Source organism: Camellia sinensis, chromosome 5 (genome assembly GCF_055761805.1).
Source record: "Camellia sinensis isolate YWXY chromosome 5, ASM5576180v1, whole genome shotgun sequence".
NCBI lineage: Eukaryota > Viridiplantae > Streptophyta > Magnoliopsida > Ericales > Theaceae > Camellia > Camellia sinensis.
Window position 1 is genome coordinate 181,102,358 of NC_138965.1, and position 17,651 is coordinate 181,120,008.

General features: G+C 45.1%; 1 protein-coding gene across 1 annotated transcript; it reads left to right on the forward strand.

Annotated features, from left to right (window-relative positions):
• The first annotated feature begins 1,169 nt into the window (after positions 1-1,169).
• On the forward strand, positions 1,170-17,449 carry LOC114272832 (loganic acid O-methyltransferase). The gene is made up of 4 exons (XM_082870581.1): positions 1,170-1,293; positions 15,401-15,478; positions 16,042-16,623; positions 16,931-17,449. The coding sequence occupies exons 1-4, from the start codon at positions 1,219-1,221 to the stop codon at positions 17,270-17,272; spliced, it is 1,077 nt and encodes a 358-aa protein (XP_082726707.1). The 5' UTR covers positions 1,170-1,218; the 3' UTR covers positions 17,273-17,449.
• The last annotated feature ends 202 nt before the right edge of the window (positions 17,450-17,651 follow it).

The following is a 17,651-nucleotide window of genomic DNA, read 5'->3' on the forward strand; positions in this document are numbered from 1 at the left end:
ACATTTGCTACAATAAAAAATAACTAAAAAAAATTGAAAAGAGAGAGAAAGTCTTACTGACAGTGTTGCTGACTGTGCCAGTAAAGACATTTTGATAATTTTGATATCAGTAGTGATTGGGGGCCCGAAAACGGGACCCCCGAATGGCCCTAATTTTTTTTTTTTTTTTTTTTTTGTTTCAGCAGACGAAGAAGAGGAGGGGAGGGGAGGGGGAGGGGGAGGGGGATGGGGACGACGGGGAGGGGGAGGGGGACGACGGAGGAGGGGGAGGAAGGAATGGAGGGGGCCTAAAAAATGGAGGAGGAGGCGGCGGAGGCGACACGATCGGCGAGGCGACGAGCGGGGCAGAGCCGACGAGGGGCGGAGGCGACGAAGGCGGAGGCGCGGCGACCGGCGATCGGCGACGACGACGGCGACGGCCTCTCCCTCTCCCTCTCCCTCTCTTTCTCTCCCTCTCCCTCTCTTTCTCTTTCTCTTTCTCTCTTCCCTCACTGCGTATCAGACGGAGGAAGAAGAAGAGAAAAAAAAAAAAAAAAACAAAAAAACAAAACCCAAAACGACGTCGTTTTGGGTTTTGAGCCAAATTCGAGCCACCATTTTCGGGCCCTCAAACATTACTCTTTTGATATTTATTATAATATTTTATTATACATTTTTTTATAAAAAATCAAAAAATTAATCTAAATATTTATATTTTTTTATTTAATTTTTTAATCTAAAAAAATAAAAAATACATTTATTTAGGACACTCCAAACAACCCCTTACTTAAATTTTTCTAAATAGAGTGATGTAGGGTGAAAATTGAACTAGTATAGTGTGAGATCCACAAAAAATGAATTGGAGCCATTGATATAAAATACCGGATGACTTTTGAATTCTTATGTCTGAATTTGTTATATTATTCATAAATATACTTCATTCGTCCCAAAATATTTGTCATTTTTCAAAAATTAAGGATTAAAATAATATGAATTTTTTATTTTACTCTTTTTTTAAATTCGTTAACAACACAAAAAATATAATTATGATAATTAATATTCTCAAAAAAATATACTATCAAAAAATAATTTTTAAAAAAAAATATTTTTAAATACTACTAAAAAAAGTTCAAATTTCTTAAAAAAAAAAAAAACTATTATTTTAAGACGGTGGAACATTGACATATATAGCAAAAGACTCCCAACCCAACGAACCTAAACTGAGAAAGAGAGAGAAAGATGAGTAGCAACCTTGAGTTTCCAATGAATGGCGGAGATGGCGCCAACAGCTACTCCAAAAATTCTCAATATCATGTACTTATTTTATTTTATATATATCTCTTTGGTTGAATAATAATAATCAAATCATTATTGTGAAAATTTTCGCCCAACCAAAGATGTAAGGACAATCACACTAGAGCTCTTAGGGTGTGTTTGATTGGGGGATTAGGAGGGGGGACTATCCACTATTTGGATTGTAATCCAAATAGTGCACCTTATCCGTCGTTTGATTTTTTTTTAGTCCGGCGGACTCCATGTCCGGTCGGACTCCATGTCCCCCATATGGGGGACTATCCTGTCCTGGGGGGGTGGGACAGAAAGTGGGGGACTAATCACTGTTTGGATTATATGCGAAAATGACCATTTTGACCCTCTACTATTTAATTATGTATTATATTTAATAAAATTCAATAAAATTTAAATGTCTTAATATAAAAATAAAATAATTTTATTTAACTTTTTATTAATGTTTTATTTATTTAATTTTTTAAAATAATTTTTTATAGATATTTTATTGATGTTTTATTTTAAAATTTTGTTTATGTTTTATTTAATTTCATTGTTTAAATTTAATAGATGTTTTAATAGATGTTTTATTTAAACAATTAAATGTTTAATTTCAACAATAAATAATTCCATTTATTTAAATTATGTTTTATTTAAACATTTAAACATTTGTACATCAACATGTTTATTAAATTATTTCAACATTTGTATATCAACATGTATATTTATTTAACATATATTAAATTATGTTTTAATACGTCAACATTTGATTACATCTACATTTGTTAATTGTTAATTACATCAACATTTGTTAATTGTTTAAACATAATCTATACATCAACATTTATTTAATTGTTAATTGTTAATTGTTTAAACATAATCTGTACATCAAAATAATTTCAATGTTAATTGTTTAAATAAAAATTTAAACATTTAACCATTAGTATGTTTAATTTCAACAATAAATTTTTATTTGTTTAAATAAAAATAATCTATACCAGTCAAATTTTTTATCAATATTAGTATGTTTAAATATCTTTAAACAAAATTTAACCATTAGTATGTTTAATGTTTACTAAAAATAATTAAAATATTAAAGATATGTTTAATATTGCTATTATATAGTAAACAATTGAAAAAGGGTAAAATAGTCTTTTGTTCATTTATCCTATCCAGTCCGTCCAACCAAACGTTGGATTCACTGAAAATAGTCCTATCCAGACATCTAATCCTATGAAAAAACAAACACAGGATACATATCCAATCCGACCAAATAGTCCGGGGGATTCACAGTCCCAGGATTCAAGTCCGATGGATTCTAATCCCCCATTTTCCAGTCCGTCCAATCAAACACACCCTTAGTGTATATGTTAGTGTCCATCAATAAATTTTAACTAGTGAAAGATGTTATTTTCAACTCCAATAGAGCTGTTAAGGAGTTAGCTAAACTCAAATAATAGTGTCCGATGTTATTTTGCTCGCCGCAGTTAACAGTGGTTCTAGCCATCAACGGAGAGAGAGGAGAGAGAGAGAGAGTAAAGTGGTGGTGGAATCCACCAACTGCAGTGACTGCACAGTTGATAAGAGAAAGAGAGAGAAGAGAGGAGAGAGAAAGTGAGAGACTAAGAAAAAGCTATCAATGTTTACCTTTTTTATTATTATCTTTTTATTTATAGGAAAAAGCTTCCTACCCCCAGCTGGGGGTGACACCCAGTGAGGTGTCACCCGGGGGTTGGAAGGAAAAAACAGTTTTTTTTTTTTTTTTTTTTTTTTTGATTTTCGACCAGTGGGGGCGCGCCACGTCACTGGGGGCGCCACCCCCACTGGGTGTAGGGAGCATTGTTGTTATTTATATATCACTCAACACATCTATTGTATCAGCGTTTATTCTTTAAAATTAATAAACTTTTAACACACCTTAACATACATTTTTAAATCTCACTTTTATTACTTTTTGTCATATAACACGTTTTAATAAATAATTTTAACCATCCTGTACGGGGAGCAAATATTCCGGCAAGCCCGTACTCCTTTCTTCCAAGCTCCTGCCTGTCCGATCGACCTGCGAGCACAACGGCGGTGAGCTACCCGGCGGTGTGTGGCCGGAATACCCCTCCGACGATCAAGTTAGACACACACAGGGATAGAGAGAGAGAGAGAGGATTGAGTGTTTACTGTAAATCTCACCAAATGTTCATCTGTCTCAGCATGGGGGGCGCAGACTTACTTATATACCTTCTGCGCGCCAAATCCACTCTCATTCGTCTCTCGACACGTGGTGCTACTATCCCAATTGTCAGCACAAATCTTGTTGAACATCACCTAACCCGATTGCCAGCCCACTCTACTAGGAGCTCGGCAGCCGGGCTGCATCATCTCGGCTGTAGATGGCCGTGTTGTATAGCTGGCCAGAGCGCCGCGCTCCGTTTCGACCGAGCTCGGGCATATCCCGGCATTGCTGAGCTCGGGACAGCTACGCTTGTTTGCCGTGGGCCTTACTGCCGAGCAAACACATGTAGTTCGGTCCAACCTTGTCTTTCCTGGCGCCGGACAACCCATTTGACAAGTTTGATACCAAGAAGCTATGTAGCTCGGTCAAACCACGCCTTGCATTAACCGAGCAGGATCTTCCAAGACAGGGCCATACTACCTCGGCCCAACCCTTGTTCGGCCCAAACCCGTCCGGCCCAATTCCATATCATAAATCTCCCTCTCAATTGCCCCTTAATTCCGTCCGCGCAAGCGTGACTGGGATTACCCATTCTGACCGGTTCACCAGTCGATGACCGGGCTAGCTGACATGCCTGTCTTCAACATACTATCTCTTGACTTGCTCGGTCGTCGCCTCATCTAACCTTCCTGTCTGTTCAACTCTGACGCTGCCATTAATGGGGACACGTGTCAATCTTCCATTAGTCCTCGAGCGGCCAACTCAGCCGTCTGTTGGCATTTAATTTTTTGGCAGTTTTTTCTTCCTTATCTGCATGCCTAGCTTCCTTCACTTCATTCCTCTTGCTTCTCATTTCTCTTCGACGACCCAGAGCTTGTGTCATTCCTCCCTTGCCATTCCTCAGCTTGTGTTCAAAGAAGCAGCCACTACCCTTCAAAGGTATGTCCCCCAACTCCTCCTTTGCTGTTATTTCACTTAAAATTTCACACATTAGGGCACTAAACATGCAGTTTTTAAGACATAGGTACCCAAAATCGTCCCAAACCCTTAACTGTTCATGGTGTTCTTCACTTTCTCTGATGAACATTGAAGATCTGGGGCGGACCGGGCTCCAGGTCTTCTTTTGATCCGAAAAATCACTCCGACCGAACAAATAGCTTGTTTGCCTCAACCTTCGTAGAAACCGGGGTAGCAGAAGGACTTGGCCGCTCGAGCGGGCCATTCTCTGGTTCGCTTGAGCGACCGAGCTCCTTAGATAGCTTTTACGATCGAGGTGGTTTGGCACAATCCATGACCGAGCTCAAGTCCAGCTCGTTTTGCGCGACCGCGCTCCCACTTACAATTACCCTCCGTTTTCCTGCAGAGTCCAAGGGGACCAAAGACCAATTCCAAGGCTCTCAAGGACCGAGCAGCCATTAATTCCCAGCCCATGCCAAACCGCCCCAGCCGAGCTAAATTAGTCGGCCACACATGGGGAAATTCTGCTTCCTTGTGAACACACCTGCTGCCTTGGCGGCCTTTAGAGAAGAGTACGGTATCCCGGCACACGTCCATTTAGAGCTCGCCGAGATTGAAACAACCCCCTGGGGCAGGCTTGACCAATGCCCCTTCACCGTGCTGTCAGTAGTTGAAGGAGGCCTCCGCTTCCCGGTCAACCCTTTGATGACCGAATTCCTACGCCGCACTGGGCTAGCACCCACCCAAGTCTCGACCAATACTTACCGAATAATCAACGGCGTGCACGAGCTAAACAACCGACTAGGAACAAACTTAGGTTTAGCCGAGATACTACGACAATACACACTTGGGCACACCGGCGATGGCCTGGCCTACTATTTAAAAATAAGACCGGGCAAAGAAAAAATAATGACTGGCACCCCAGACAAGGACTTACATGATGACGACTTCTTCTAGGTGTCTGGCAATTATGAAACAGCCGACGTACCGGGCTAGTTCATCAGCAAGAACTTCGGTTCCACATGTAAGCCACGCTAATTTGCTTGGTTAATACCTTACCTTCAACATTCTGTATTTAAACAATTTTTCATGTTTCTTTTGCAGCAATTCAGGCCTTGCAATCCAACTACCAATATTCCAACGTTGAAGCCATCCGAACCGTGCTCCGTTACAGCCACCGGGATTGTAACGAGTTGCTCGGCTATACACCAACCTACAGATACTCAGCTCCACGCCGAAGCAAAGTTACAGACTTTCTCCGTGCTCCAACGTCTCCCCCAGACCCAACTCTACTGGACGTGCCGTTAATCCGGCTGACCGAAGAACAAGAGATGGCAAAACGAAGCCGTATCAAGAACCTCCTCACAGCAACCTCAGCCGAGATACCAAGCATCACTATCCATTCTCAAGCCGCCCGGTAATCCAGCGGCCCCGTGGTCGCTTTGCCGTCTCCAGCCGCCGGACAGGTCGGACAAGAGACCCGCTAGGCTGGCAAAAGACCTCGGACAGATCCGATTGCCGAGCTGGTTGCCGAGCTAACCACCGAGCAACCCACCGATACTGTCAACCCAACACCTCTGTGGCGCCCGCAGCTGAAGCACCGGGGTAAAGACATCCCGGCTAGTGCCTCCGTCAAGGGCGACAAGGAGCACTTGCTCGCCTTCGACCTTTCAAAAGCCCTCCTGCTGTCGAGCGACATGGTGGGCAACGACCACGTCCCTGACACCCGGTTGGTGAAATCAGCCGTGAAGTCCATGACCAGGGTACGTATCTTAATCTTCTACTAAAATTTTACAAGTGTTTGGTTTCTTCTCTGATTGAACTTTCTTCTTGCAGGCCATCCAGAAACAACACTTGGTCATGGAGCGAATCCATCGACTGCGGCAGAAGGCGAATGACACTGCCAGCCAAGTGCAGAGCCTTCAAACCGAGCTGAGCCGAGCAAAATCCTCTTTGCAAATTGCCAATGCAGACAACAATAGGTTGCTCGGCCAGCTTGATGAAGCCGAAAAGAAAAGGGATGAGCTCCAGGCCGAGCTGGATCCGCTCAAGAAGTCAAGGGAGAAGGAGTGCGAGGATGCCAACAACGCCGGCTTCAAGAAAGCCGAGGACAGCTATAAGAAGCAGGTCTTCGCTACTCAAGATATTTATTTCAAAGCGAGCTGGAAGTCAGCCTGCGAACATCTCGGTCAAGGTCCTGACACCGATGTGTTTGCCACTCCCCCGGTTGCCTTCCTACCGGTCTACCTCGTGCCTTATGCCAACGACGTCTTCAACGCGTTGCAAGCTGAGGCCGAGGAAGAGCTTGCTAAAGAAACCGAGGTCAATGCCGAGGAGGGAAGCGGCCAGGAGCAGCCTAGAGATACTGAGGCCGGTGTCCAAGAGCGAACTACGGTCGACCTGGAAACAGCTGATGACGAGTTCTCCAATCTTTCCCCCCTAGTATAGTTCTCTTTTTCTTTCATTGTTTGCTTTGCATATGTAACCGGGCTCTCTGCCCCTCCTTTTGTACTACTTTTACATCAATGAAAAAGCTTTAATTTCATCAAGTGTTTGTGCGGTTTTTAAGCCTCATAACTTCAGTCGAACAAGATATCTCGGCGGGCAAACCACTTTAATTAACTGATCTAACCGGAGTAAACATCTCAGTTGAGAAGAGCTAAATTGAGCAAACCATCAATTCTTTCAACCGGAGTAAACATCTCGGTTGAGAAGAACTGAGTTGAACAAACCAACTCTTTCAACCGGAATAAACATCTCGGTTGAGAATAACGGAGATGAGCAAACCATCAACTCTTTCAACCGGAATAAACATCTCGGTTGAGAATGACTGAGTTGACCAAACCATCAACTCTTTCAATCGGAATAAACATCTCGGTTGAGAATAACTAAGTTGACCAAACCATCAACTCTTTCAACCGGAGTAAATCCTCTCGGTTGAGAAGAACTAAGTTGACCAAACCATCAACTCTTTCAACCGGAATAAACATCTCGGTTGAGAATAACTGAGTTGACCAAACCATCAACTCTTTCAACCGGAATAAACATCTCGGTTGAGAATAACTAAGTTGACCAAACCATCAACTCTTTCAACCGGAGTAAATCATCTCGGTTAAGAAGAACTAAGTTGACCAAACCATCAACTCTTTCAACCGGAGTAAATCATCTCGGTTGAGAATCTCAAAACTTAAAGCAGCATTAAAAAATGCTAAGGCAAAGATGAGTTCTATATATTTGACACAAATGAATATTACATGTAAGGCAAAAAATTCCTTTGCACAAAAAGAAAGCTAAAGCTTTACACAAAAAGAGAGCTAAAGCTAGAAATAATACAGGTTGAGGTTGGCTGCATTCCATGGCCGGGGTATTCTTCTACCATCCAAGTCCTCCAGGTGATATGCCCCCTTGCCCGCCAGATCGGTTATCTTGTAGGGTCATTCCCAATTTGCCCCTAGTTTGCCTTCACCTAACACCAGGGTATTGCCCATGACCTTCCTCAAGACCCAATCGCCTACTTTAAACGGTCTGGGGTGCACCGTTTTATTATATTTCCTTGAGAGCTCTTGTTGGTAGGCAGCCACATGGATGAGAGCCTTTTCCCGACGCTCATCCACTAGATCTAGTTCAAGAGCAATGGCTTCGGCGTTCAGCTCGAGTTCAAAACCTTCACGTCTGAGGGTGGGCATGCCGACTTCCAAAGGTATGACTGCCTCCATGCCATAAGCCAAAGCAAATGGAGTTTCCCCGGTAGATCGTCGCGGGGTTGTCCGGTATGCCCAAAGGACGCTGGGGAGCTCCTCAGCCCACTTTCCCTTGGCTTTTTCCAGCCGTTTCTTCAACCCATCAAGTATGATCTTGTTCGACGCCTCGGCTTGTCCATTGGACTGTGGGTAAGCCGGAGTAGAGTTGTAGAATTCGATCTTTAGATCTTTACAGAACCCCCTAAACAGGAGGCCATCAAATTGAGTGTCGTTATCAGAGATCAGAATTTTGGGGACGCCAAACTGCGTGACCACATTCTGCCAGACAAACCGCTTCACGTCTTTCTCCTTGATTGTTGCCAAGGGCTCCGCTTCAACCCATTTGGTGAAGTATTCCGTGGCCGCGATGAAGAACTTCCGGTTAGCTGGTGCGGTTGGTAGCGGCCCCACTATATCTAGCCCCCATATCGCGAAGGGCCAAGGGCTGGTAAGGGGAAGAAGTTCCCTGGCCGGCTGGTGTATCTGGTGGGCAAACTTCTGGCATTTCTCACATTTGCGAACATATTTCTGGGCGTCGGCTTGCATGCACGGCCACCAATAACCCTGTGAAATAGCTCAGTAGGCCAAGGACCTGCCCCCTATATGATTGCCACAGATGCCTTCGTGAATTTCGTAAAGGAAGGCTTCAACACTGCTCGGGTGCACACACTTCAGGTAGGGACCGGAGAAAGACTTCTTGTATAAAGCGTCGGATTGAGATAGCCAAAACCGTTCAGACTTCACCCGCACTTTATGTGCTTCCTTCTTGTCGGGTGAAAGGGTCCGTTCTCTGAGAAAGAGGATTATGGGATCCATCCAAGAAGGACCTAGCTCGGCGCAGAGTACTTCTGTCTGCCCGGTTTCCTCAATGCTGGGCCTTGGAAGGAATTCAATCAAAAGAGGGTTGGGAGAGGCGCTGTCGACCATAGAAGCAAGGCCAGCCAACTCATCTGCTCGGCTGTTTTCTTCTCGGCCAATCTGTTGGACCCTGATCGCCTGAAATCGCTTAATGTGGTCTCTGACCAGAGCTTGGTACTTCATCATTCTGTCATCCTTTGCCTCGTAAACCCCGGAAACTTGGTTAACCACAAGCTGGGAATCACTGTAAACCATGAGTTCGGATGCTTGCATCTGAAGCGCGCTCTTGAGACCGGCTAATAGAGCCTCGTACTCGGCCTCATTGTTGGATGCTGAGAAGCCAATGGTGATAGAATGTTCTATAGTCGGTCCGTCTGGCGAAATCAGAACTATACCCAACCCGGCACCGTGACGGTTCGAGGTGCCATCAATAAAAAGTTTCCACATTTCGCCGACAAAGAGCTTCCAACACTCTGAGGGGTTCTGAGAAGCTTAAAGGTTGATGGGGTCACGGTTGCTCGGCTGTTCGGCTTCCGCTCCCGTGACGAGTGGTTCCACTTCAGCCCCCCTTGGTGATTCAGCGTCGGACTCAGCAAGTTGATTCACAATGCCTAAGTCCGTGGGCGAATCGCTAGGTTGCGGTATTATGCCAGCCGCAGGCTCTGTGCTGAGCGGTTCCATTTCTTCCCCCCTCGGTGATGTAGTGTCGAACAAAGCGGGTTGGTCAGTGGTAGCCAACTCCGTCATCGCATCACCGAGCTGTAGTATCGTACTAACTGAAGGGGCTTCGGCGGGGCTCGCAAGTTCCGCGTCGCCAATGCCGCCAAGCTGCGATATTTTGGTGGAGCTTGCACTCACCTCTTCATCTACCTCGGCAATATTGACCGGCATACCGGATGAGTTCCGGGTGAGAATTCAGCAAAGAAGTCGGCCAGAGTCTGGGCTTTTATGGCTGTGCGCGGCTAGAACTTCACATCAAATTGTCCCAATTCGACCGCCCACTTAAGAATCCGACCGGAGAAGTCTGCCCGTTCGAACAAAGCTTTGAGAGGGAACTCGATCAAGACGATGATGGTATGGGCATGGAAATAGTGCGCCAACTTCCTTGAAGCCATCATCAATGCTAACGCGAGTTTTTCCAGCGGCAAGTACCTCGACTCTGTCGGTAGCAAGGTTTTGCTGACGTAGAAGATGGGTAGATATTTGATTCCTTCCGACCGGACAAGCACTGCACTTACTGCATGCTGCGATACGGCCAGATAGAGGTAAAGTTCTTCTCCGGGCTCCGGTGTGACCAACAGCGGCACTGAAGACAAATATTCCTTGAGCTCGGCCAAAGCCCGGTCACACTCTTCATCCCATGAGAACTTTGATTTCAAGGCTTGAAAGAAAGGGTGGCAGCGATCTGCTGACCGGCTTATAAATCGATCAAGCGCGGCGGCCATTCCGGCCAAATGCTGCACATCCTTAGCCGAGCTAGGCTGCTTCAACTCTTGCACTACTCGAATTTGTGTAGGGTCTGCTTCGATACCTCGGTTCGTGACTAGGAAACCCAAAAATTTTCCGGATCCCACGCCAAAGGCGCACTTAGACGCATTCAAGCGTAGCTTGTGCTTTTTGAGAATGGCGAACATCTCAGCCAAATCGAACAAATGGTCTGCTTGATGCCGACTCTTAACCACCATATCATCAATATAGGCCTCCATTGTCCGGCCTAGCAGAGGAGCGAACATCTTGGTCACCATCCTTTGAAAAGTTGCCCCGGCGTTCTTCAAACCAAAAGGCATGACTCGATAGCAGAAGAGCCCCCTTGGTGTAGTAAACGAGATGACCTCTCGGTCGGGCCCATGCATGGCAATCTGATGGTAGCCGCGGTAGGCGTCCAAGAAACTAAGCCTGTTATGTCCAGCCGTTAAATCCACAAGCTGGTCTATTCTAGGCAGAGGGAAGCTGTCTTTCGGACAAGCTCGGTTGACGGTCTTGTAGTCAACGCAAACTCGCCACTTCTCATTCTTCTTGGGCACCACGACCGTGTTGGAAATCCATCGCGGGTAGTGCACTTCCTGAATTGCTCGCGCCTCAAGCAAGTTCTTCACTTCCTCCGTAACTACCTCGGCATGATGTAGCGCCGATCTCCTTATGCGTTGAATGACCGGCTTTGCCCCGGGGAAGACATTGAGATGATGGCATGTAAAGCTCGGATCGATACCGGGCATGTCGTAAGGTGTCCATGCGAAGACTTCAATGTTGGCCATCAAGAACTCAACCATGTCGGTTCTTTCTTGGGCTGTAAGGCTTGAGCCGAGCAAAAAGAACTTGTCCGGATGCTCGGTATCAATGCACACTTCCACCAATTCCTCGACAGCTTTGTCCTCGGCCTTGGTGCCCACATCGTCGAGGACTTCCCGGTCTTCCGGTCTCTCAATCATTTGAACGAAGCCTTTGGCAGCTCGACTCCCGTTGACCGCCACGAAGCACTGCTTCGACATGACTTGATCGCCCCAAATTTCCCCCATAACCAAGGGGAATCTCATTACCTGATGATAGGTCGACGCTACGGCTTGCATAGCGTGAAGCCATCCCCTTCCTAAGATCAAATTATAAGTAGATGGCACCTGCAACACCCAGAACTCCACTTGTTTGACCACGGATCCCGCTTTGACCGGCAGGATAATCTTTCCCAAAGGCCACTCCGGTTGTGAGTTGAAACCAACCAGTGGCGAAGTTGCTGGGGCCAAATCTGTATCCCGGAGCTTGAGCTATTTGAAAGCGTCGTAGTACATGATCTCGACCGAACTTCCCTGATCGATCAAGATCCGTTTGACATCAAATTCTTTGACGCGGAGTGTAACCACCAGGGCATCGTTGTGCGGCGTCTGGATGTGCTCTAAGTCTCTTGAAGAGAAACTGATCACTTCTTTCTCTTCGGTCTTCCCCCTCTTGATCGCAGGCTGAACCGACAAAACTTCCCTCATGTGTTCTGCTTTCTTGATCATACCTCGGAGCTCGCATACACGCGCCGGTTCCACTATGCCGTGGATGACATTAACCACCCGTTGTGGAGGCGCATCTCGGTCATCCGGTCCCCGCGGGTGAACCAGAGCTTGATTGGCTTTCACACCCTATCAATGTAAAGATCCAAGTGTCTGGTTGCGACTAGCTCTTCCAAGTGTTGCCTCAAAGGCAAACAGTCCTCTGTCCGGTGGCCTCGCTCCCGGTGAAACGTGCAACGGTACCTTGGGTTGAAGCCCTTCTTTCCGTCGCCTAACTTAGCAGGAAACCGGACGTATTCCTCGTCACGGATTTCACTAAGTATGCGATAGATTGGAATCTTAAAGACCGTGGTGATACCTGTCCTGGCTCTCAACCTTCTATTTTCATCGGCTACGTCATCCCTAGGGTAGTCATCCCGGTCTTTCCGACGTCCCCTACCCCGATTTTTGCTATTATTGCCACGGTCCGATTCCTCAGCGCGGTTGCTGGATCGGCCGGACTCCTGCCGACGGCGTGCACTTTGCCAGCTGATCGCTTGTTCGTTGCTACCGGAGTTGCCTTCACAGTAGATGCTGACGCATCATCTTCCACTCGGATGTGCTCATTGATGCGCTGCATTAGCTGGCCCATGGATGTCGGCTGGTGCATGGTAAACGAGTCCCGCAGTCTATGTCCAACCGGAAGACCGCGCTTGTATTGTGTGATTGCAAGGTTGACCAGGCAATCCAAAATCTCGTTGAAGGTCTCCTAATATCTAGAGTTGTATGCCTTCAATGTGTCGCTCGGTTCCATCTTGACACTAAGGAGGTGATCAACTTCCTTCGGTGTTTTGGTGTTGGTTTTGAAGCGCGTCACAAAGGTTTCGGCCAACTGCTGCCACCTTTCAATGCTCCCCTCCGGCAACCTCTCGAATCATTTCAAACCCAGCTCGCCCAAACTTGACGAGAAGATCAAGCACATAAGAGCATCATTCCGCCTATGTCCGGCCATGACCTGTCGGAAATGACTTACATGTATATACGGGTCGATTTTTCCGTCATAGAGCGTGAACTTTGGCTAGTGGAAGCCCGCCGGAAGCGGCGCGGTCTCTATATCCACGGAGAATGGGGTGGCACTCAGCCTCGCCAAGTCTGTATCCACAAGGAGAGGCACGGCTGGGCGGGGTAAAGGCATTCCGACCTCCTCGCTAGCGTGAACCCCATAGGATAGCCGTTGGAACGCCGGCACCCTTTAAGCCTCCCGCCGGCGAGCCCGTTCCTTCAAAACTGCCCGCAAATCCTCAGAACAAGCGGAATAAGAATACCTTGACGTCGTCGCCAGACGTAAGGGTTGATAGGTGCTGTCTTGTGCGCTAGACTTCCCTTCGTGCACATCGGAATCTGCAACCTTGTAACTTCTGGTGATAGAAATGGAAGGAGTGTGCCGCTGACTCTGACTGCTTGAATGGCGGGGTTGGGTGCGCTTACCGTGGTCTCCCTCTCCAACTGCACCCTTCCCTTTGACATGCCGCTTCAGCTCCTCCATCTCCGCCACCATACGCCGGATGACGGCGTTTTGGTCCCTTAACTTGTGTTCCAGACGTCTAGCATGTGAGTCTCTCCGCCGCCGATGACCGTCTGGACTCCGTGAATGACCATAACTTCTTCCGCACTTATCCCACGCGTCTCTGAAATGTCCTCCTGGAGAAATCTCCAGGGCCGCCATCGGAGGAACGATGGTGGGATGCCCCTCTCTCCGTCTGCCTGACTCCGGGGTAATTCCGTCGACGGCGGACAGCGGAATCTCCTCGTTGTTCGCCATGGACGGCGATCGGACGAACCTGGAAGACAAGGTTTTGTCTGTCAATTTCCCACAGACGGCGCCAATTGTACGGGGAGCAAATATTCCGGCAAGCCCGTACTCCTTTCTTCCAAGCTCCTGCCTGTCCGATCAACCTGTGAGCACAACGGCGGTGAGCTACCCGGCAGTGTGTGGCCGGAATACCCCTCCGACGATCAAGTTAGACACACACAGGGATAGAGAGAGAGAGAGAGGATTGAGTGTTTAGTGTAAATCTCACCAAATGTTCATCTGTCTCAGCATGGGGGGCGCAGACTTACTTATAGACCTTCTGCATGCCAAATCCACTCTCATTCGTCTCTCGACACGTGGTGCTACTATCCCAATTGTCAGCACAAATCTTGCTGAACATCACCTAACCCGACTGCCAGCCCACTCTACTGGGAGCTCGGCAGCCAGGCTGCATCATCTCGGCTGTAGATGGCCGTGTTGTATAGCTGGCCAAAGCGCCGCGCTCCGCTTCGACCGAGCTCGGGCATATCCCAGCATTGCCGAGCTCGGGACAGCTACGCTTGTTTGCCGTGGGCCTTACTGTCGAGCAAACACATATAGCTCGGTCCAACCTTGTCTTTCCTGGCGCCGGACAACCCATTTGACAGGCTTCAATACCAAGAAGCTATGTAGCTCGGTCAAACCACGCCTTGCATTAACCGAGCAGGATCTTCCAAGACAAGGGCCGTACTACCTCGGCCCAACCCTTGTTCGGCCCAAACCCGTCCGGCCCAATTCCAGATCATAAATCTCCCTCTCACATCCCATTGTAATTGCTCTAAAGAAATAAATTTCATTACAAGATTCTCTAAAAATATATTGATATATGTATATAAATATATATATATATCATGCTTTGTTTATTTAGCTCCCCCTTGTTAACGATGGTTTGAGTTTGGGAGAGGCCTTGTGTTTGATAAAAATTGATATATGTAAAATTTTTCATGAAGATTTATCAAATTAGATTCATATTAATGAATTTTTTGTGTGAGAACAAAGATTGGTATGAATCTCAACCAAAACTTGCAACACCAATTAAAATGACACATGACTTCCTAAAACACTAAACTTTTTTGTAGGAGTTCCTCCCATTATGATGAGAAGTGATCTCCAAATTTCATTATAGTCTTGAACTAATATTAGAAAAGAAAATGGCCAATTACATCAATGGTCCTCCTAATTTCTTCAAAGTTTTAGATTAGTACTTGTACTTGAATTTCATCAATTTGGTTCTTCAACTTTTTGATTTGTTCCAATTCGATCCTTACAACATTTTTAAGGTTTTGTCTATTATACACTTGCCCCTTAAGTTTTGTTGTATCATGAATTTATTTTTTTGAGACAGTTGATTTTTTTTTTTTTTTGGTTTTGTTTCAATACTTAGAAATTTCATTCATTCATATCTCCGCATAGTGATGTCATGAAAAGATAACAAAGTTGGTCAGCAAATATGACTCCATTGATTAATTTTCAAGTAGATCTTATGTTTTTAACTAAAGCAAACTTAAAATGCACCAATCATTCATTATAGTAATGATAAACAAAAAACATGAATAACATACACATTTGGTTTATTTTTTTGCAGAGAACAGCTTCAGATTCTGTAAAGGAAATGATCAAAGATGCAATTGTTGACAAGTTTGACATAACAAGCCTCAGTTTCAGTTCAAACTAGGGGTGCAACTCGGGCGGGCTCAACCCGAGCAACCCGAGCCCAGCCCGAGTTTTTTTAGGACTTGGGCAACTATATCTTGTAATCTGGACGGGCTTGGGCAGATTTTTGATGCCCGAATTGTAATTCGGGCCGGGCTTGGGCAGAACCAATGGCCAACCCGAGCAACCCGAACCCGAATTCAATTCAATTTAATATATTATATAAATTATATAATATATAATATATAATATATATATAATTTAATAAATTATGTAATATATAAGTTAGTCTTAATTTTTATTTTTTATTTTTTTTTGGTTAGTTTTCTACCATTAGATTAGCATCTTTTATGTCTACTCTTAGATCTACCTACAGGTTTCTGAACTCGGGCAATTTGGGCAATTCGGGCAATTCGGGCAACCCGAGTTCAAAATACAAAGCTTGGGCCGGGCTTGGGCAACAATGTTCGGGTTCATGGTCGGGCTTGGGCGGGCTTGGGCAGTGCCAAATACAATTCGGGTCGGGCTTGGACAGACCCCCAACCCGACCGAACCCGCCCGAGTTGCACCCCTAGTTCAAACACTATCCGAATTGCAGATTTGGGTTGTTCTGTTGGGCCAAACACTTTCATTGCTATGCAAAATGTACTAGAAGCCATGGAAATGAAATTTCATTCCCAAAATGTAACTTCTGAGATGCCCGAATTTCAACTATTTTTCAGCGATCATACTTCCAATGATTTCAACCGCCTTTTCTCTTCCCTCCCTCCCGATAGGCAATACTTTGCTACAGGAGTGCCTGGTTCATTCCATGGTCGGTTATTCCCAAAGTCCTCTCTTCATTTTGTACATTCCTCTATTGCACTCCATTGGCTCTCTAAGGTGCCAGAAGAGCTACTAGACAAGAGTTGTCCTGCATGGAATAAGGGAAGAATTCACTACACAAGTGCCCCAAAAGAAGTTATTAATGCTTATACAACTCAATTTGCCAAGGACATGCAGACCTTTTTTAACGCCAGAGCTGATGAGATTGAAGTGGGAGGGATGATGATAGTGACCTTGCCAGCTCTTCCAAACATACACGATCATGCTCATCACCCAGCCGGTGTCCTGTTCCTCGCTCTTGAGCAAAGTCTTGTTGATATGGTGAAAGCGGTAAGTCATCATCATGAGCTTTATTCATATGAAATTTGTGGAAGCAACAAAACCTAGGATCACTTAGAATGATCAAATTTAACTATTATTCAAAGAGAGGAGATTAGTTTTCATCTTACTTTTAGATTCAATAATTATCAATTCAAGAGTTTTTTTTTTTTTTTCCTAACTACCTGTCGTACTAATTTGGTAGGGATATTTGTGAACAAAATCTCATAATGAATCTTCACTTCTTTAATAAGCTTGTGTCCCATTTTGATTTACTTGGTGAGATAAGAGTGTAACCAATGGTCAATCTTTGTTGTAGGGATCAATTAGTGAAGATGAACTGGACTCCTTCAACTTGCCTTTGTATTCTCCTTCGCCCGATGAGATGAATCAGCTAGTAGAAAAAAATGGGTGTTTCAGCATAGAGAGGATGGAGTTAACTAATCCCGCGGCAAAGACTGATGGACCATCAATTAACATACCGGCACTAGTAATGCACCTTAGAGCTGGCTTTGAAGCAGTGTTCACCAATCACTTTGGCAAAAAGATCATTGAAGAATTGTTTGAACGTACTCTTAATAAATCTGCAGAGATTTTCTCCCAGTTTGAAGCAAGCCTCAAGAATGGAAGCCAACTATTTTTGGTTTTGAAGCGTAAATGATTTGAGTTCAAGTGGCCTTGGTCATCTCATTGGGATACTTTTGTTGGGAAGTTTTGAATTCAGATTTGGACAAATAAAATTGTGATGATCTGAAAAATAACTCTGTTGCTCTGGACATTGAGTTTCTAATCTATGGCATTAGTTGATTATGAATATTATAACTTGGATGCTTTTATACTTATCCTATCATCCATTGAAGATGTAAAAGCCAGAAGATAAGCAGATGGAGGAATCGGAGGATGTGTCATTCAACTTCAGATTGTATCGTAAACTCTCTACCCATACTTTGCAAATATAGGGATATTGTCTTAAAAGGGGATACGGTTAATTTTATGAAAGAAAAATTTATTCTTATAAACATAAAAATATATAAAAACAT